General features: G+C 41.8%; 2 protein-coding genes across 5 annotated transcripts in view; one reads left to right on the plus strand and one right to left on the minus strand.

Annotated features, from left to right (window-relative positions):
• The window catches only part of THEMIS (thymocyte selection associated), an 86,771-nt gene extending 73,006 nt beyond the window's left edge, over positions 1-13,765 (plus strand). For 3 of the 4 annotated variants that reach the window (XM_080390428.1, XM_080390425.1, XM_080390427.1), the window contains 2 exons: positions 7,060-7,214; positions 11,643-13,765. In XM_080390428.1, the coding sequence (XP_080246554.1) occupies positions 7,060-7,205 (146 nt within the window). In that variant the 3' untranslated portion in view covers positions 7,206-7,214; positions 11,643-13,765. Of the gene's footprint in view, positions 1-7,059; positions 7,215-11,642 lie in introns of those variants that run through there. The other variant, XM_080390431.1, reaches the window with a different exon arrangement.
• Positions 13,766-13,898: 133 nt separating this feature from the next.
• LOC308065015 (protein LEG1 homolog) overlaps positions 13,899-22,348 on the minus strand; it is a 30,275-nt gene continuing 21,825 nt past the window's right edge. The window contains exon 6 of the mRNA XM_080390440.1: positions 13,899-22,061. Coding sequence (XP_080246566.1) covers positions 21,874-22,061 — 188 coding nt within the window. The 3' untranslated portion in view covers positions 13,899-21,873. The remainder of the gene's footprint in view (positions 22,062-22,348) is intronic.

A 22,348-nucleotide genomic window follows, 5' to 3' on the forward strand; every position in this document is an offset into this window, starting at 1 on the left:
GTATCTGGCTGCTTTGAAAGATAATTCCAAATTTGTTATTTTGTGGCTTTGAAAAATATCCCTGCAGGCTCCATTTTGTCACTGTTTAATGATTTTATTAGATTTTATAGGGTTAAATGGTGAAGCTTCCATATTGGCAGCTACAAAGTATGGTATCCTCTGTTTAAACCCCAGAAAGAAAAAAAAAATAAAAAAAAAAAAACGAAGATGGGTTAATGTTATACTCTTTTGTGCCAAGGGAACTACGAGCAAATCACTGGGGTCTGACTTTGAAAACCTCTGTCCACACTACAGGGATCAGTTGCATGGGTTACATGTGTTACTGTCTGTGGGGTGAGGCAGGCAGAGGAAGCAGGGGGGATGCTCCTGAAGAAAACATGACTAAGGTACCCTTGCTGAAGTAAGCCAGGCTTAAAATTTATGCTGAGCACTGGTTCACTCACATGCACAGGAGTCAGTGCCTGTGTAGGTGCTTTACTTAATGGATCTAGACTCCTCACACACAGGGAAAGCCACACGGGTTATAGTCATATAATAGTTTTACAGCCAAGTTTTTTCAATTATTATTTTCTAAACACAGCCACTCTGTGCAGCAAGAAGTGGAGTCATGCAGTGTCGTCCTGTGCCTTTTACAGGAACTGTGCAGTAGCTTCTTAAGTGAGATCCTTGGCTGAGAAAAGAAGTTTGCAGCTGCTGTTACTAAAGCTTCAGCTCAATAACAGAATCAGGGCATCGCCCAGTCTCTCCATTCTTTGTGTTGGAACCATTTTCCTACTGTGAGAGTATTTGCTCCTGCTTGTGTTTCTTTTGTCACTGGGCACCACTGAGAAGAGTCTGGCTCCATCTTCTTCACATCATTCCATCAGGAGCTTATACCTAGTGATAAGATCCTCCCTGAGCCTTCTCTTCAGCAGGCTGAACAGTCCCAGCCCTCTCAGCCTCCCCTTCTATTTCAGATGCTCCAGTCCCTTGATCACCTTCATGGCCCTATGCTGGACTCATTCCAGAATGTCCATGTCCTTCTTGTACTGGGGAGCCCAGATGTGGACTCAGCACTCTAGGTGTGCTCTCACCAGTGCTGAGTAGAGGGGGAAGAATCTCTGCTGGCACCAACTTCCCTAATGAAGCCTAGGAGGTTGCTGGACTTCTTTACCACAAGGACACATTGCTGGCTCATGGTCAACTTCTTTACCAGGACCCCCATGTTTTTATCTGCGAAGCTCCTTTCCAGGCAGTCAGCCCCAGCCTGTACTAGTGCATGGGATTTTTCTTCTCCAAGTGCAAGACCTTGTGTTTTCTTTCACTGAATTTCATAACATTCCTCTGCCAAGTCCTCGAGCCTGTCCTGGTCCCTCTGAATGGCAACACAACTATCTCAGCCATTCCTCCCAGTTTTGTATCATTTGCAGACTTATTGAGGGTACACTCTGCCCCATCACCCATGCCATTAACGAATCCTTGTATTTGTAACAGACACCCACAAAAACATCACCCATGTTGATCTGTCCACTAAACCCTGACTTCTCGCAACTGTTCTTGATTTGGACCTTCTGCTGAACATGTTTTGGCACTGCTGTGAAACAAGGCAATGTTGCTGACTGTCTCATCTGCTCCAGTTGGAGTGTGCTTGCCTTCTCTCTCTTTATTCATTCCAAGCCAGCAGCAATATTTTATCCACCTCATTATGCCTTATTTTTATGTCCTTGATAAACCTTTTTCGGCATCTCCAGGAGCACTTGATTTTCATTTGCTATTTTTTCACTTTCTATCACAAGTCTATTTTTCTCAGCCAATTCTTCATTTGCTTTTAATTCTGAAACACTCTAATTGAGGAGAAAGCTTTCTCTAGGGACTTTTTCAAGTTTTAAATTGTCTTCTCTTAGCTATTCTTGCTCTATTTCCTTTGGCCTTCATTCCATTAAGATCTTAACCTTTGTTGTGGTATCCCTTCTGTGAAAGTAGAGTTTTCTTTTCTGCTGGTTGAGAGCCACACATCAATCACAATGGTAGATTACTGATCTAATTCTTCCTGCTTCCAGTAGATGCATTTCTTTTAAACTTCAGGTATCCATCAGGCTTGGTTTTTTCCCATCTGTTTCCCTGAGTTTATGGCTAGAGATCTGTGCTTTGCAGGTAGCCCTAGGTGTATGGCCAAGAGTATTAGAGTATTTTGGAGAAGAAATGGTGTTAGGGCTGCTGAGGGCTTGCCTGCCTCTGGTCCTTCAAAGATTCACAGCACTAACTTCCCAGCTATCCCAGCTCTTAGCCGTGTTTCTGATTTATAAGCTCATTGATCACTTATCTCCTGCCTCATTTCTCATGAAAGCTGCAATTAGTTAATTTGAAGTTCATCCTACGTACTGCTAAACTTAGACTACTCACAGATCAGATAAAGAATAGCCTTTGTTACTGAGGGTTTCAAACAAACTCTGTTCAGTACACATGTGGAAAATCAAAAGGTCGTATCATGTTTCTTCCTTTGCAAGGCTAAGAAATTGCTTCATGTTTAATTGCCTTGCACTATAACCCTGTATAAACTCTTGTCTAAATTTGAGTATAGTGTGAGTTTGACCCAGGCAGATTTGACCTAGACCAAAGAACAGTGATGGATTGTATGCCGACATACCCAAATCAAAGCTAAAGGTTTTTCTGAAAGATGCGTGTTAGTATAGTCCAGAATTATTTGGCTTAATTCAAAGATAACTGCAGAATTATACAGAAGATTGGATTAGATGATATAGCAGTTCTTCCTGGCCAGCCAAGGGATCCCCATGAGTCCACTGTTGCGTGCAGCAAGCTTGTCTGTTCCAGAGAGTATACTCTGCTCTGCTAATTCACAAGATAACGGATTAGAAAATATGTCAAGACTAATAACACAGACACACTCCTGTGGGTTTTGAGTGGGAGGAAATGCACCATTCACTGACTAATCTTTAAACTTCCACTGATGAATGTTAAGCCACCCTCCAAAGCACAAACCTGTTTCAAATTCCTAATAAGGTTGTTGAATCTGTGCTTTCAAAAAAACCGGTTACAGAGACAACTACTATTTCTTACCAAAGGCCAGATAGTTCTGAAAAGAAAAACAACATGTTTTTATTTCATTTTTAAAGCCTCTATTGTCTTTCCTTACAGTGTTCATGTTAATAAAGATAGGATTTATTATCTTTGTTTCTAAAGAAATTGAACCTTTTTCCTCTGTTGTAATTAAATCCGAATTGGCCACTGAAAATATTATCTTATTTTCTTATATTTGACTGAGTTTGAATTCAGTACAAATAGTAGCAATATCTGCAGGATAATAAGTTTCATCAGAAATTTGCTGCATGGGTTTTTCTTTAACCTTGAAATTTGTTTTAAGTGCAGTTTCTAAAACATTACCTAATCTTATTGCTTATGGCTTAGGTTTCTGGAATTGTTGCAGTCTGCAATAAAAGTGTTTATGTTGATTTTGTTTATTATTGTCAGGACATTTTAAGGAAGATATTTATATATTCTGACTTCAGACACTTGATTTAGCAGGCTAGTGGGCTAGAGAAATAAAAAAAGGAGTGGGCCTTCTGACTGCAATTTAGGATGCATGTATAATGTCTACAAAATTTGGCAAGGGAGATGCTTTAAGAAATTTCCACCCCTGTGTTGTAGCTTGCTGTCCCATCAGTTAGGGCAACACATTTGGTTACAGGGCTGTGCTCTAAACCAAATATTAAAATGAATTAAACATAATACCCCAAAAAAATTAAAGCAAAACGTAGAATTCTGAATTATTTTTTGAAAAAAACCCTGTTTATTCTTTGGTGACATCACAGGGCTTTCATATTAGTGTTCTGAATTAGACACATAGGGATAAGCAATATGAATTAGGAATCCTTTACTGTATGCATGTATGAAAACTCTCCAGCTTCCACACTTTATCTCGGTCTTTGATTAGGGCAAAACTATTATTAGAACCTTTGGCCTCTATGGTCCTGTAACTATCTTAAAAAAAAACAACAACTGGACTTTTTTGGGCTGTGAACACAAAACTTACTCTTCACTGACACATCTGCAGAAATAAGTTTAAAAAAAGAGAAGAAAATTATTTAAAATGTGGAGATCACATCATTTCATAGGACAGACAGTACACTTTAGTAAATGATATTAAAACATTTTCAGCCAGCTTTGTTCTTAACCAAACTCTAACTTGTTGCATGGCAGGGGAAAGAAAGCATAGCTCTGAATCCTTACATATTTTGCTCGCTTATTAGATGTGACTGATTCTAATTGCAGTAATATGCAGAGGATCCAGGCAGGAGTTTGTGGAAGTGGTTGTAAGGAGGAGGCATTACAGTGGTATATTTAGGGTAATTAAAGGGAACTTCAAATGAGTCACCTCTCTTGCTCTCTGGCAGCTCTGCCCCACCAGCCCTGTGCAGAGCCGCACCTGGGAGCCTGGGGGGTGCGTAGCGGTGCCCTGAGCCTTTCTTCTTGCCCCCTTGCAGGAAGGTATGATGGGGCCTGAAATATGTGATTGCTTAAAACTTGTGGCAACCATTTCTCATCTGCAAGAGCTGTTAATACACTGGGGATTTATTTTACAAAAAGAAGTAGTGCAACAGCAGAATTCATTGTCTCTAAGAATTTAATAAACCCAGCAAGATAGACTGGAAAAGAAGTGTCAAAGAAGATTTTTTTTAAAAAAAAGGACAGTGAAAGAGGTCAACAGATGTCTGTCTCAGGAAATTTAAGATTTTTTAAGAAATTAAATTTAAGATTAAACATTTCCAAACAATGTCTTAGTAGATTGCAGAGGGAGACAAACGTTACCCATACATTAATTTGTAACCTTACAGTGCATATGAAATATTTTGATTGTGGCACTTAACAGTTTTTAAAGATATGCTACATCATCATGCGAAGGAATGGTTGATGGATACCAGCTCAAGGAACAGTCCATTAGTTTTATGGACTCTGATTGTGCTATCACTGAATAGTTTTTGGTGACACTCCCTAAGGAACTGGTTCTCATTAACACTGAGGAGCATCAGAACCAGGCCCACAGCGAAGAGAATGCTACTGTTCATAAAACCACTTTGGCTTATGCATATGCCTTCAGCTCTGTGCATTTTTGCTTAAGTGACGCAGAAATAAAGATGTGGTTCTACCATGTTTAGTTCGCAATATTATTGCACATAATTCACAACTATTGTTTTCAAGTTAGGCATAAATAAATACTAAATGTTAGTATGTGGTTGAATGTTAATTTATGTAGCATAAATCCTGAACTATTTACGACAGCTATAAAACTGTGTTATGGTCATGGCCAGGGGCCTTTAAGTGTGCAGCCTTGTATGTATGTGAGCCAGGGTTTCTAGCACTGGTTTCCTTCAAGCAAGGGTCCTGATGGATTGGGTTAGTTCTGTTGCCTACATTTTGAAGGCGGGCAGAATGGAGAGTTACGACACCTGTTTGTGACCTTGAAATTTGTACAAAACCAGCAAGTATATTCCAAGGAAAAAAAAAAATAAAATCCTACTCACTCGAGAATACAAGTGAGATAAATGGAAATTTTTAGTCTGCAGAGCACTACCCTTCCACTCTAAAGGCAAATGTAATTATACAAATTGTTCCAGGAAGCACAGAATTAATGAAATTTGGTTTAAGTATTCAGGTCTGTTGTCCCCTACTGCTCCTCTTCCCTTTCCCTGATAATAACCAAAGCTCTCCTTATGGCACTCCTATCAAATAAAAAAGAGCAGGTCTGGAGCTACGTGTGTGTTGAGTGGCCAGCCAATATGCACATGCTGATTTATCCTGCTGTCTGCTGCCAAACGGAGTGTATAACAGCTGTGTTCTGCATGCTTTTCTTTCAGTAGAGGAACTAATTCAACTCTCGCTTTTGTAACCACGTTGAGACTTCTGCCCCTTTTCAAATCTAACTGAAACTGGCAAAAAAACTTTTAAAAGTACTGGACAGATTGACAGATGGATGGATAGACAGCACGATGACATAAACCTTGTTTTCTTAGCAGGCTGAGATGGCATATCTGATTCAATAATTCAGTGTTGAGGCTAATAGATATTTTTTTTTCAAACAGGGAAGCAAATTGCATTGATTTCATTGTTCAGAATCCCCTTGGGATTGTTCAGCTTGTCCCGTTCATTGCTTAATGCGTTATTGAAGTGTAAATATATACATTTCAGAAGGCATCCTACACATGTCTGGGACGGGGGACAGCTGTGATTTAGTCTGGCCTGATGACATTAGTTTCCTTTCTCCTTGAGTGTCTTCCTTAGAAGTGTATCATTTTGTTTGCATGTGTTTGGTAAAGAAGAAAGTCTAGCTATGCCATCCATGAGCAACCTGTACTTTATAGCCGCATTAGCAAATCTGAGCACACAAACAGTATTTCCTTTGCCAAATCACAAGGATTAGCTTATTCTTTCAGTGCCTGTTTTATTTATTAGTTTACTTTTACTAATATGAAACACAGCCAACTTGCAAATGAACTGCAAACCTGAAAATGCTTATTAACATGATAGTGGCCACAGGTGTGAGTAAGATCTTCATTAAATAACTCATCATAGGTTTGGGGTTTAGGGTTTGGTTTTTTTTTTTTTTCATTTTGATGCTTAGATCTTGAAATAGCTTGCTAATTTACTCATTCCTAAAAAGTAGCAAGGGGGCTTGTAGGTAAATCGGTTTATGATAAACCTCTGTACTAGTATGGCCAGACAGCTGCTTGATTAACAATGGTTATTTCTGGCCTTTAAAAATCTGTAAAGGAAAAGATCACAACTTCAGAAAAAAAATGAGTCCTACTCAGTTTTTCAGGGAGAGACACCTCAGGCATGGAGAGTCTCAGGAGGAACACAAGTGGGGTTTGGAGACTGCCAGGGGGCAGTCAAGTTCAGGAACTTGAGCAAGTCATTTAAAATCTCTGTGAAAATTAGAACAGTGAGGAGAATGTTGCTTTCTTTGCTTTTTGCTTTTGTGGTTGTCTGTATGAACTGTATATTTTTTCACAGCAAGGATAGAGTCTTCCATTTCCTTACAGTTATTTTTTGCTAATTGCTCAGGTCTAACAAACAAGGCACTTGGAAAGTGTGAGGCAGAAAAGGAAGAGGAAGAAGAGCACGACTACAACTATGTGGATGAACACATAATTGAAAACATAACAAAAGTATTTCAAGGCACCACTGTTAGAAATAAGCATGCACCCTGAAGGAAGAAGGTGAGTGTGACCTATGATCACTTGTGAATGCAAACAAGGGCTGGCAGAGTGATTTTTCAGACTGGCCGGTAACCTTCACTCCCCAAAATGAGGGAGGGTGTCTCCTGGGAGCTGCTGCTGTTGCCCCAAGTGTTCTGTGAATAGCGCAGGAGGGGCACCTCTGAGCTGCTGCCTGTGACCCCCTGTCACTCTTAGGGATGCCACCTTTGTCAAAGCTGTACCTATCATCGCTCTGGTGATAAAGTTCACAGGCAAGCTCAGGTTTACAGATAGAGACAAAACCTTGATTAGACCAGCAGTCATCCTTACAACAACACACAGCAACCCAGAGAAAGGCTTTGTATTCTGAAAGCCTGTCTAATTTTTCTGATTTGTGCCAGTGTGCTGTAACAAATTATAGTACTCTAAATGCAATTCTTTTCCTCTTTTTAGAAGTGGACGCCTTGTTGTGCATGACTAAGGTTTGTCTCTTAAAAAGCTTTCAGGAATTATCTGTGTTTTCACTAAATCCTTGAGGCTCTGCTCTGGCAGTCTGCAGACACTTAAAGTGTTGGTGAAGAGGGCCTTCGCTTCTAAAAAGCTCCAAGCATCATTTCCAGCTAAACACAGATTAGACTTTTTTTTCTATATCTGAGTGAAACTGTGTAGTCCCAGATCTTTTCACTCACAGCTGAACCTTCTATGAACTTCACTTGAGTTGGCTGAATTGCTTCTTTTGTTAAGAGAAACCCCTGAAAACCCAGAAAAACTTGAAATGTTGTGTTTTAAAGATTTTAAAAAAATTCTATTATGAAGTGGTATTTTATTTTCAAATGCATTTTGTATTTATTTTAAAATGGCATGCAACACTTCTATTTGAGTTAAGCAGGCACTGAATCTGAAACAAGTGGTGTTTTTCTGAAATGCTCAGACTCCTCAGAAACATGACATCCACAGCAGTGTGTGGTATCACTGCAGCCATCTCTTCCCCCGCTCACAGCCACAGAAATTCAAAAGTTACAGGAAAGACTGAAAAATGAAACAAAGTAGGGCGTTTCACATAATGCATTACTTCCTCAATCCACTTGCCAAGGAGGATGGGAACTTGCTCTATTGCAATAAAGAGAGAATGAATCTCTCTTTTGATTAAAATAGTCCTTTTGACTATAGGCATTAAGGGAGAAACCTAGTTTCAAGAAGCAATGCCAGCCTAGAGGACCTACATCTAATTTTACTACTTACTGTTGTGGCATCAGTGCGCTTAAGTCTTTATCCACCTGCCTTTTAAACTCCCTATTAGTAAAGGCAAGGTTTCACCTTATTAGTTGTTGTCTTTGAGGGCTCTAGCAAAACATGAAAGGACAGACCTTTGCCACCTTGAGGGAGATCACTGTCTGTCTTGGATTATGAAGCAATACCATAAATTATCATCCTCAGTGGATTGCAGAGGTATCCACCCTCGTAAATCATTAGCTAGCCAAGGAGTACATAGCTCCTTCAGCCTGCTGGTGTCTCCCCAGCCATTAGAAATCGTCCATTATGGCTTTTATCTAGCACTTAAAACTTCTGTCAAGCTTCTATGCTTGCACTTGTGAGCATTTTGAGAAATGTGGATTTGATGTGGGTACATGAAATTAACCTTTAATGTGGGCAAAAACCCTATAAAATATCTTGCCAGGTAAAATGATTGATGAAACTTAATCAGCTTTTGAGTATGTATGCTACATAACTGGTTGAAGGGGCTATTAAAAATAACCAAGTAGCTGTTTTAGGCTTACTTAAAAGCAAATAATGTACAAAAATGTGTTGCCTCTTGCATCTGTGCCAAAAAAAGCCTAACATCTGATCTTGTTAGTTCTACTTCAAGAATTCATCACTCAACTATTTCCCACCCATGGTCCCTCCCTTTGTCAGGACATGTATGGTATTTATGAATATCCACTTTTAATTATTTACTATATATGGCCTATCAAAATTAAATCTATTAATCCAAATTACTTTTAAATGGAGTCGTTAAGGGGAAAAAATAGTTTCCGTGAAATACAGAAGTAAGCCTTAACAGTCAGGTGTACTTTGAGAAAATCAGTATTTATTTTTTGCAGTGTTCACCAGTACGCCCCCAAAAAGTCTTTCCACAACTAGGGTCAAAGCATGCCAGGAAGATACTAGTAAGAGCAAGTCCTCACCCTAAGCAGAAGGGAGAAAGAATAGAGATTTGCCTCAGGTCATTGCTATGTTAATTTTGATAGAATAAATGTGCCCAGAGGGTCAATGATGTTAACATGACCTCATCACTCCAGAACAATAAGCAATTAAACAAAAGACTTCACTACAGATGCCTGGAGCTTGCTATAGCAACAACTATCATTAACATATTTTAACCTTTCATTAAAGATTCACGAGAAAGTAGGAAAAAACCCTGAAAACATTTAAAATGTATGACTTTCTTTTTAACAACACAAGTTTCTTTCCTTTTAATGCCATGAGTTGTTTTTTGGGGGATTTTTTTTTTTTTTTTTTTTATGAGAAAAGCCCTCAGTTTGACAGTCTTTTAGAAGACATTAAAGATGTAAATAGTGCTTTTTCTTAGCTGTGAAAAAAAAAGAGAGAGAAGGTTCATTGCAATGAACTGGAGTACCTCTGGTGCTGCTATAATGTCTTATTCCCACATCCATGCAAACCAAAATGAGATGGAAGCATGCAGAAGCAGCAACATCAAAAAAATACCAACAGCAAAACCAGAGAACGCAGCTTCTGTTTCCAGTGCTGAGAGCTGCTTGTAACCTCCTGGCTGGAAAATGACGGAAACAACATGGTCCAGACACCTGGAGAGCTGAAAACGACTACTGGTGTCAGGCTCTTTGAGGACATTGCTTTCTGGGCTTGAACTTCACACAAGTGCTGGAAAAGCAATGGTCTCAGCTGACTAAGCCTGTGTGCTTATTAAACAGGAGCCAAAAAAAGGAAAAGTAGATGAGAGAGAGAGATGCTGTAGGGAATGAAAAACATACACAGCTGTGTTTTCCTCTTGTCACAAACTCAACAGCTAAGGTGGTTTTTTTTGGACAAAGTAGTTTGCTTTGTTTTTGGTTTGCACCATTTTTTTTTAATGTAATTGGATGAAACAGATTGAGGTGCAACTTTTCCTCTTTTTTTTTTTATTTTACCTTGACTGTGCTGAGATACAGATTCCTGCATGACTGAAAGCTAGAGACAGTGCTACAAATGAAAACCAACCTTTCTGACCCACCACATCTTCATTAATCCTTTTGTACTGTTTTTCGAAGACATCTCACTGGAGCTTTCATACCACTGACCCTCTAAGCTAGCTGTTCCTTTCGTAGCTCCCCTTGCCTCCTGCTGAGGCAAACTTTGTAGCCTCAGGGATATTGGAGTAAGGAACCCAAATCCATGACTGGAGTTGTATATTCTCAGCACTTTTGAAAGTTCCCCTCCTCTTAAATATTTTTCAATGCAGATTTGGAGGTATCGCCTACTTTGCCAATTTTCATTGTTAGATAATTTTTCTACTGCCTGGTGTTTTCACTTTTCCCTAATGTGCAAACTGAAGCTTTTTTCCCAGGATGCAATCAATAGTGATTACTGAAGGAAGGAAGAGTCAAGAGGGAGCAAATGAATTGTGTGCTGCTCTGAGAGCTATGTTTCAGTTCTTAGCTTTGACACAGGCAGGACTTCAGGCAGCCTGTCTCAAAGCAGTTGCAGGTTCAGAGACCCTAAGGGCAGGGAAGACTACCAAACCACCATGGTTATCTAGATATTCTTCCTATATGCACAGGTCTTGTCATTGCCCTAAAGGGCAGATTAAAACGTAGTTTTGTGGGGTGGCAAAGCTGGGAACAGAGCCTGCTGGTGAAGTATCAGCATGATGGCATACTGCCATTAAATATTAACTAAATTATTAATTAACTTCCCTCCAGGCCTGTAACTCTGTTACCCCAGCCCCAGGGAACACCCATTAGAAGACTGTCTCCAAGAGGAGGCTATCTGTTCTCCCACATCTGCCAGATCAGCAACACAGCACAGACATCATGGGCATAATCACACTGGAGAACCAACAGGAAAAACTTTTTGCTGGAGTCATACCTTACACTGACTAAATGAGTTCTTTCACCCTGTATAGGTCAAACTTTTCCCTAAACTACATGAACTATACTAGTAAATGAAAAATTTACTGGTGTGAATTTCACACACTTAGGCAAAGTTGCTGGCACAGCTGTGTTGGAGTCGTATATTAACTGTATTTTTGCTGTAGTCTTGGGGTTGCTGGTATAATTGTACTGACAAACCATTTTATGGCACAGACAAGCCCCGAATCACAGCCGTTAATTTGACTCAAGACCTCATTCAGCTGCACTCTCTGTGTAATTTTTAAATCCAAATGTAAAGGTTTCCTGTTTCACCCTATCATTTTGTTTTGTTTGTTTTCAGAGACATCTGAAGCAAAAGAATTCTGAAATTAACTGGAAAGAAATAGGAAACTGTGTCCTTCACACATTAAGAAGAAAAAGCTGCTCAGGAAAATGTCCTTCTTGTCTCATGAAGAGCATATGAGGCTGTAATTTAACTATAATAATCCCCTGAGAAACTAAACTGCTTACTTGTCCTAAATAAGAAGTCAAACCAGCTAATGTCTTGTGACCCTTTGGAGGGACAAAGTTCTTCTGTACATATTTATTCATGAGTTTAGATAATGATGCCAAGTCTAATCCTTCATTCATATTGCACTGAAATTCCAGTTGATTTTCTGAACCACTGTAGGGCATACGCAAAACGAATACCCCTTCCTGAAACAGCTGCATGGTAGTTTCCTTTGTTTTTGGAGAAGGGAAGGGTAGGAAGGGGAATGAAGGGTCGTCTAAGGCAAACGTCCATTTTTTAACCAGTCTCATATGCTTCAGGTTAAGGCTTAAAACTGGAAACAGCCAGATTATGCCACTCTTTCAGACAACGATCAATGCTTTATTGCACAAGTAGTACTGTTGCACGACAAGTCATTCACCCTGGAAAGCAATGCCACTCCTCCCACAGGGAAGTGCTACTTAGAAAAATTGGGAGCACCTAAATTAGATAGCATTGCCATCTCCATAACCCCTTGCACAGCTTAAGTTATGTAGACTCATGCTAGAGCTGTATATTTTGCTATTATGTTTGGCAATTTGCTGCAAACGCAACCAGGAAAGGACAGAAGCTGGAGCTGAAAGAGTAGTGTTTGTGCTAGCCCTCCTCACTGGGAAAAAGGCACATGCTGCCCTCTTTAAGACGTCTGGGGAAAGCAGTGTTGAAGAACTTCACCTGCAACCTGTGGTACCTCGTATTCCCACACAAGTGTCTGGGGGCAGAGGCAGCCCCAGGTGCCTCTCCGCATCACACATGAATGGCCAACTCTACCCCACTGGAGAGAGGGCACGGGAAGGGCAGCACAATCTCTTCTCCTTTTTTAAAGAAAACAAATGTTTGCTTTGAAGGATTTTCTTTTACTTTATGCTTCTGAAAATGAAAAATTAGAGCTAAATGCTTACGTGGTATCTGAAAGGATACAATTCCTCCTTGGCTTTGAAGGAGGGACCTCCTTTGTGCCCTGCTCCTTGTCTGTGAGTGCCGAGTAGCGGCAGGGAGAGCCTCTGCTCACACAGAAAAACATCTCAGTGGGCTTGGCAGTGAGCATGCAATTGGTGCTGATATTAGAGCTGCCATATTCCTGTCTGGGATCGCTGTGTGCAATCACACAAGCTGCACAGGTGAAGTGTGCTCAACATCTTTGGGTGGCACTGGACCTAGTCCTCATGTTCTGGTCTGATACCGGTCATTTATGGCATATAAGAATAAGAAGTGGGCAGCACATGCATAGTGAGCACTGTGTGTCTAGAAGTGTTGGATCTGGGGCAACTGCATGTCCCTCTGGCAGTGGTTTGACTCTCAGTGAAAACTGAGAACTGATGTGTAAACAGACAGTTTGTGTGCCAAGAGTTTACAGGCTCAACAGCAGCTTGATCAGAGTGGCATATCCAGAAATCCCAGACAGCAGGATGGAGAAAGGGAACATGTCTAGAAAGCCTAGACATACCGTATTTTCAGTCCTACTGAGGAGTTAAAAAGCAAATGCTCACAAAAATGCCTTAATATACTTTAAAGAAAAAGTCTTTTCATACATACAGTACAGTGTCTTCAGACTTCCCTATTAAAATTCTACTGAATGATTAATTTTCACTAATTAATTTAGAAGTTCTCAATATTGTCTCACATTAATTTATTCAAGATAAATGTTCATCCTCATTAAAATCAGTTGCAATTTAAGTATTAAGAATATAGCTCAGAGTGCTTTGATTCCATGCATATGTAGCATGCAGCATTTTGCATATCACTAGTTAATACGGAGGCTTGCAGGCATGTACAAAACTTGTAACTAGCTGACATCACTTGTGGGTATTTGAAATACATTTTAAGCTTTTTACACAAAAATCCTTATTTCTTTTTGCAGCATCTCAAAACTGTCCCATTCATTATGTTAGCAAATGCAATCTGGTATTTGAATAAAAGGAATTTGTTGTGTATTTTATTGATTTCTTTTTCTACTGAATGTGGTGTTGTCCTCTGCTGGATGTCTGAAAGATATGATATGTTACTACCACAATTTTCTTTCACAAAGGTACCAGAAGCCTGACTTCTGCAGCTAGAAAGGAGGAGAGGAAAGCCTACAGCCTCCTGGGCTGCGTTGGGAGAGCGCTGCCAGAAGGTGGAGGGAGTCTGCTCAGCACTGGCGAGGCCACATTCGGACTGCTGTGCCCAGTTCTGGACTCCCCAGTACAAGAAGGACATGGACACACTGGAGTGAGTCCAATAAAGGGCATAAAGATGACTGAGCACTTGGAGCATCTGGCATACAAGGAGAGAGCTAGAAAAAACAACGCACTCGTTAATTGCTCTAGGTGTTAGGATGGGTGTAAACAGGGTGGAATGCAGTTACTTTCCCAAAAAAACCAAGCTGCTTTCAGACATTCTATAAAAAAAACAAACCTTGGATTTAGTTTGTGAACAAAACCAAGACTTATCATCCTTTTTTTCATGTTCTTCCCTTTAAAATGCTTCCAAAGAAGCAATTTCTCTTCTCTGCATAGATCCTGTCACATAAGGAATCGGGTTCTGCCACCCTTGTCATGCGCAACAATCCTGTCTTGTACATTCAGCCTCATTGAATTCAATGAGTTTTATGCATCTGAGTAAAAGTGGCAGATTTTATGAACCCTGTAAATATATTAGTAGCAGAGATGTCTCTGGTATCTTTTCCTCAGGCACATGAGCCAACATCATATCCTATCACAGACATGCGAGCTAGCCTGGCTGTTCAGTTTACATGATGCAGAAGGACAGTGGCATTTGCATTCAGTTCTTGGCATGGAAGGGAGGCCATGGTGCTCTTCTGTGAGGACAGGACATCCAGTCTTGCTGGGGAAAGTGAAGGGGAGGGAGGAGGCATGAAGTAAGAGCCTAGTAAAAGGTTTGTGTTTGATGTTTAAGACTTTGTAAGTATTGTGACTCCCTTATGTCATACAGATGACGACAGTGATTTCGTACTGTTTGCTAATACATGTTTGACAAAGCTATAATGTCATCACAATCCTTGAGGGATCTGGTTATCGTTCCCAGACATTAATGCTCAGGAAGACGATGTTGCAAAGGGGAAAGCCGTTTTCAGCTGAACACAGACTGCAATTGCTATGCCAAGAGAATACAAGTGTATTTCAATAATAAGATATTTGCTTTGCAAAAGACTGGCACAGCAAAAGCTTTTGCACAGACTTGTTAGCTTAAAGGCTTATCTCTTTTAATGCTAAGAAGTATTTCCAGAGAGTTCTCACTGAAGGCCTGCTCAGGAGCAGCTGCTTCCGCAGCACTCCATGTGTGCATAAGCCCTTAGTGAGATGGCATTTTCTGTTTGAATGATCAACATGCACATTTTTTATATATCCAGCCTTTGTGCCTGGGAAGATAAGAAGAATCTTCTCCCTGCATTCTTCTTTAAATGCCAAAAGCTTTTTTGTTTAAATACAAAGTGTCAAACAAATGCTTATCTATCACACTCCTCCCAATAAGAAGCCACTGTTTATTCTTGTTATCTTTTCACTTAACCTGTATGATACTTCTCCTACCTCTGCTAAGACTGCCCAAGTGTTTTGCTAACATTTTTTCACTTTGATGCGCCTGTACCATGTTAGCTTTCGACTTCTTGACACCATATTAAAACTGATAGTACAGTCTCCAAAGAGAAAGAGTTTTCTTGCTTCGACTTCATGTATTAGTGGCAGGTTGTTGCTGCTGTTTTCTTTAATTTTCCTCTCCTCTCTTTTTTTTTTAATGTGCCTGTGTGCTGGGAGTCTTCCTGTGCTTTGCAGTAATACATCTCTTTGATGAGCTTCCTCTGTCTCTTTTCTTGGGTTTCTGTATTTTCTAGGATAGCCTTTTACTCTGAAGTAAAGATAGACTCTTTCTCTGGGACTGATGAACCATGCGGGTCTGGTCTAAGCGCAGGCTGCCAGCTGCCAGCAGGCTGGGCGGGAGGAGGGGGTACCCTGCCTTTGCCTGGCTGCTGCTGCTGCTCCTGCCCCAGTCCACTGCTGCCAGCCACCGCCAGAGAGGGGGTACCAGGATGGATAGCTCAGTCCAGCCATTTTTATGTTCTCATGTAACTTTAAATCCCTCCTGTATGTTTAGATTTGGGAGTATGTGGAAGTGGCTACATGGTGTTTCGCGGGCTTGAATCTGCCAGGATTTAAGAAATGCCTGTACGTACAAGTGCCTTATCCACAAGTTCTCAGTGACGCTGTCCTTGAGGCTCTGGGCACAGCAGTGCTGGCAGCTGGTGGCTCAGGCCAGCCTCAGAAAGCAGTAGCTCTTCCTAGGGCAGCCTCAGAAGTTACAATCTTTCTTTCTTGCAAGTACACTGCTCCTCCATCACCTCCCTGGTCCCCATGGTGCAGAGGAAGGGTGCGAGTGGGGCTCAGGGGGTTGCCCCGTGGGGTACATACTCAGCAAAAAGATTTTTCTCCTTTTTCTGCCTTATTCCAGGTGCCTGTTCTCCTTAGGTTCAGTGATCACTTCTGTTAGTATTTTAGGGCCTAACATCGCACATTTCTAAACTGCTGCTTTTTTCCAGTTTGCAGTCCTTTCCTGCAAACGTACACAAAAAGCAGTTCATTCACAGCTACAAACGATTTGCGAAGGAAGTGAGACATAAAGGATTTTATTTCATTGCATTTTCTGTCCTGGAGAGTTTAACCAAACAGTTAAAAAACATTTTAAAATTATCACGGTTTTTCTAGATAAACATATGACATGAGTCATATTTTAAGCAGGTATAAACACCTCGTAACAAATCTTTATCTGATACTGCCTCCATTCCTTGTCCTCCAAACCCTATTTTGAGTTTGACTAACCTGATCTCCTTCTATGACAAGGTGACCTGCTTAGTAGATATGAAGGAAAGGCTGTGGATATTTTTTACTTAGACTTTAATAAAGCCTTTGACACTGCTTTCCCACAGCATTCTTCTGGAGAAACTGGTTGCTCATGGCTTGGACAGGTGTAGTCCTCACTAGGTAAAAAACTGTCTGGATGGCTGAGCCTAAAGAGTGGTTGGGGATGGAGTTAGATCTAGTTGGTGGCCAATCACAAGTGGTGTTCCCTGGGGCTCAGTACTGAGTCCAGTCCTGTTTAATATCTCTGTCAGTGATCTGGATGAGGGGATCAAGTGCACCCTCAGTAAGTTTGCAGATGACACCTGTGGTATAAGAAGGCACAGACCTCAAGTGAGATCCTTTATTGCATACATAATTGCTGGTTATATACAATCACTTATCCACCCAGGTTCTGCCCCAGAATGTGCTTATGTGTAGTGAAATACCTTTCCAGCCAGTTCACACCCCACTGAACTGATCACTTTCTCCATGCTCCTTTGACAATATCTCTTCTTCCCAGATCAGGATTTAAGGTGTGGGAGGCTTTGGGCACACCCTCATTGCAGACAGGTGTGCACAGAATTGATTTGCAGGTGAGTTCAGAGAGCCAGATTTAGTGCCAGTTGTTTCCTCACTACATTTTAAGGTATAATCACTCTGCAGTCTGGCACCCAGACAATGAACAAAGCCTTTTCTTTATCTCCACATCCAAGGCTTGGGAGCAAGCCGGAAAAGCCTGCACAGGTTTAAGAAAGAGCCCTTATAGACACCAAGCTGGAGAGGAGCGCTGATCTACTTGAAGGTAGGAAGGCTCTGCAGAGGGATCTGGACAGGCTGGACCAATGGGCCGAGGCCAGTTGTATGAGGTTCAACAAGGAGAAGTGCCAGGTCCTGCACTTGGGGCACAACAACCCCACGCAGCGCTACAGGCGTGGGGAAGAGTGGCTGGAAAGCTGCTGAGTGGAAAAGGACCTGGGGGTGCTGGTCAACAGCCGGCTGAATATGAGCCAGCAGTGTGCCCAGGTGGCCAAGGGGGCCAAAAGCATCCTGGCTTGTGTCAGAAACAGTGTGGCCAGCAGGACAAGGGAAGGGATTGTCTGTCTGTACTCGGCACTGGTGAGGCTGCACCTCAAACACTGTGTTCAGTTTTGGGCCCCTCGCTGCAAGACAGACATTGAGGTGCTGGAGCGTGCCCACAGAAGGGCAACAGAGCTGGGGAAGGGTCTGGAGCACAAGTCTGATGAGAAGCAGCTGAGGGAACTGGGACTGTTTAGCCTGGAGAGGAGGAGACTCAGGGGAGACCTTACTGCTCTCTACAGCTGCCTGAAAAGAGGTTGGAGCAAGGCAGATGTTGGTCTCTTCTCCCAAATAACAAGTGATAAGACGCGAGGAAACAGCCTCAAGTTGCACCAGGGGAGGTTTAGATTGGATATTAGGAAAAATTTCTTCACTGGAAGAGTTTTCAAGCATTGGAAGAGGCTGCCCGGGGAAGTGGTTAAGTCACCATTCCTGGAGGTATTTAAAGTATGTGTAGATGTGGTACTTAGGGACATGGTTTAGTGGTGGACTTGGCAGTGCTGGGTTAATGTTTGGAGTTAATGATATTAAAGGTCTTTTCCAACCTAAATGATTCTAAGATTCTACTGTTCTACAATTCTGTGACGTCCATACCTGTAGGCCCTGTAAGTTCTATGTATTGATACCTAAGAAAGCTAAAGAAGTGACTGCTGATACCTGCTTGCAGCTCTGTGAAGGCAGAGGCATGTTTCCTAGAGAAAGGGAAGGGTGCCATTCCTCTTATGGAAAAAAAGAGAGATTGCTGAAGAAGTCAGCCCTTACATGTCTATTAGTATGACAGTGTAGGACAGTGTTTGGTAAAGCACAGGTCCATTTTACAGTGGCTGCACTGCCAGTTGCAAACATGTAGACAAGGACAAGAACCTCACTTCTGACCATTCCTCATAAATGTGATTATCTCAGAAATAAGGAGCTGATGTGCCTAAAATAATCGTGGATGAACTTGGGTGTGAGTAGAGTAGACTGAAGAGGGGAAGGCCATGGTTCCCCCATCAGCCCTGCAGAGCTGTGGGAGGAGCATGGGGTTCAGTACCATTGCCCAAGCTTTCAGGATGGGCAGGCTCCTTCCTGAGATTTTTATTCTCCCAAGTTCTTTCTTCATTGTGTACTACATTTCATTTCTAACTTTCCCTCCCAAATGCTGTTTGTTTCAATTCCCTTAGCCTTGCAATTTGCAAACATGTACAGAAGTTTAATTTCTTGGCTTTCCAGAGCTGCAGCCAGTTGTATTTATGCTTTCTTCTAACAGCACCTCTGTCAAACAGGACCTGGCCCTGCTTAAGGCTAAGCAGCCCTCAGCAAAGAGATTACACGTGTAAAAGGCATGAGAACAGGACTGCAAACCCCAGACTAATGCTGAATAGGAAATACCCTTCTGTTTTGTGAGTCCTCCTTGCTGGACAAACCCCTGCTTTGGTAGATATCTTTTGTTAGCTCTAACTAATAAGCAGACTCCTCCAGTGCTTTCCGATCCTTCTCCAGAGACATCCTGCCATACCTGCTCAGCCTCCTGTTGATAATTTTCTCTCTGCTTAGTTTCTGATACCTGCATGTTTTCTTATGAGGATGCATCTATTCTATTTCAAGATACCTGGGTCTGCTCTACTTGTAAGAATCTACCATCCTGTGTTTTGCCTGAGCATTTATACGTCCTTCAACATCCAAAGCACAATTGCTGGCCAATTTCTAAAGCCTTTACCTGGCTGGCTGGCATCCTGGATTAGGGCAAAGTGTCTGAGGCAATACATAAACGATCAGTGCTGTGTTAAGAAAGATGGTTCTTTATCAAATTATTGAAGTATTGCCTAATATTGTCATAAATTCAGGTAAGGAGATACTTGCTTTTTGAAAATGTGTTTTACAAATATCCCCTAAAATGCAGCAGTTTACAGTTTATAAATTTGTTTTCCCTATTTGTGTTAATGGCTCTTCTTTTTTTCTCAAAGTGCGTCTTAGGTTAAATCCAAGTTAACCACAGAAAGGGTCAAAAAAAATTTCAAACTTTTCTGGAGCACAACTAACTTAATATTTTAACAGCTGGCAGCTGTTGTAATTACTTCTAGATTATACCTAAAGTCTGTTGGAATCTAATTACTCTGATCTATGAACCAGGTAATTAAGGTAAAACCTCCCATATTTTCTTAGACCTCATTAATGCATTTCCTTTGAAAATTATTAGCTAATGATGGTACATTAAGAGTTTATCCATAAAATGACAATGAGTAATTAAAACCTTTGTCCTGGGACAAAATAGTGTTTAACTATTAAATAGTGTTTAAGGACAGAATAGTGTTTAACTGCTCAAGGTGTTGATAATTATTTCTTAATTTGCCACGCAAATACTATGCAAGTTCAGGGAGAAAGGACCAGTCAAACTGGGAAAGTGGCACGGGAAAACACACATCACTTTCTTTTCCTTCGTTTTCTTGGTTAATGGGTCAGGAGGCGTGGGGGCTCCCGAGGAGCTGATGTTTCTCGGCTGCCTGGAGCTGCGGAGCTGCACTTGCAGCACAGAGACGCCGCGGGCTGGTGCCCGGCGGGCGCGCAGCGGCGGAACGCTTCACACGGAAAGCGCTACCGGGGGCAGCAGCCCCTTCCCGGCTGCCTGGGCACAGCCGCCCCGGCACGGCCGCCCCGAGAGCTGCTCTGGGGGCCGCTCCCCCGACCCGGGGTGCGCCCTGCCAGGGGCCTTGCTGGAAGTGCCATCGCGCAGCTGCTAACAAGGCTGAGGGAGCTTCTATCAGCCATTCTGGCGCTGGAGGAAGAGTCTAAATCTCACCCCTGACGTCTGTGGGAAACCTTTGACTGCTGTACGCATTTCAGAAGAGCTGTTGCTACAATGGCTACAGATGTACGTGAGCACAACAGGGCGGAACCGTGTGCTCCAGCAGAGGAGCGAGTGGCACTTGCCTTTCTCCTTCCAAGCAGGGTGTGTGGGGCACAGTTACCAACAGAGATGCTAGGTGCAACAGAAAATGTGGGGCAGACCTAAACTGGTGGCTGAGTGCTTTCCCTTATTTTGACTTATGAGTCTAAGGCTTGTGTTATTTTTAACTACGCTGTACTGCAGGATATAATGTGATAGGATGCAGAGGCAGAGGCCATCCACTGCTCACCACAGAAAGGGAGCTCCAGCCATGCCTGGTCTCTAGGGGAAGTTTTCATAAGGATGGATGATCAAAGTCAGCAGATTTCCTAAGAATTTTCAACCCCTGTCTGCCTGCAGGACTCCTGTCCTTCTTCCCCACAACCTCTGATGCCAAGTTATTACAATAAACTCCCAATATGTCTTATCACCCAGAAGATTGGGATCAGCACTTGGGTCTGAGTGTGCCAGGTGCTGGGAGTGCGAACAGTATGAATGCGTCTCTTCCTCAGTAATCAAATGTAACATGTGACACGCTGCAAGAAGAAGGTATAGATATGGGGGAATGGAAAAACAGCCCCTGGCTATACAGACTATGTAATCACATAAACTGATAGATCAATGCTTTCTTGAGGTAAGTGAAATTAATCAAATACCAGAAATCTCTGCTGTTCATGTCCGAGCTGCTACAGAACAAGCTCGTTTGCTTCAGGACTTCTCAAGGCTGGCTCCACAGTACCACAGGAGGCACACGCTTGTTGCAAATCAGCATACCGAGAGGATCCATCTATACTCTAGTACTTGATCTGAACAGCCCCAAACCTTCAAATTTGATCGCCGCTGGTCTGCAAAATAACAGCTGTGGTAGGAAACAATCAAGGCATTGGTCTGGGATCAGAACTTCAAAGAAAAGTTTCTGATGTTCATCTGTTAGACCATCAAGGACCTGAGTAATTACGTATCTGGTGTGATCCTTGTATACAAGGGGCAAACCAGTCTGAAACAGAATATAAGTTGCCTTTATTTAATTTTGTCTTCAATAACGATACATTATATAGAAAGTCAAAAAAAGTAATAAAGTAAGATTTTCTGTGAGGTCTTTTATTTATAAGGAATTGATTTAAACAAATAAGTTAATTAGAAAAATTAAGGATAAAAATATTGAATCAGTGTGAGAGAGATGCGCGCATGGCTACTCAGGAAATCCTGCTGTAAGGAATTACCAAGGCCAGATTACCAGACACATATCTGCTAAAAGATTAAATCAATCAATGTTGGAACTGCTTTTCCTCAAGAAGCTGGGCACTGTCAAATTGGCTCCTTTCAAATCATTATGTATTCCCACTAGGTCAAACTTCTGGCTCATAACCAATTCTTCAATCAGTTTGCGGCCCATTTTTCTTCCTGCTTCAGTGGACATAGCCTTTTGCCAGAGCTTCAACAGCAATCCTCCTTGGAAAGAAACACAACATGACATTGTCAAATTAACATGGAGCACACACAGCTCGCGGCACACCAGGGACGAAGCGCATGTCTGGCAACAAACACCCAATGCTCTCCTGTAGACAGTGAAATGTAGACAAAGCTGGAGCATGCCGATGGGGTAAGAACTATCTACAAATGTGTAGGGAGAAGCAGGCCATTCATTTCGCTTAGGATGCTTTGTATTGACAGACAGCTGGGCTTGTTCCCTTGTCAACAGTGTTGCAAGTCAAAATGATTGAAGATGTGTGTTAAGG

This window comes from Falco punctatus (assembly GCF_963210335.1).
Source record: "Falco punctatus genome assembly, chromosome: 5".
Lineage (NCBI taxonomy): Eukaryota > Metazoa > Chordata > Aves > Falconiformes > Falconidae > Falco > Falco punctatus.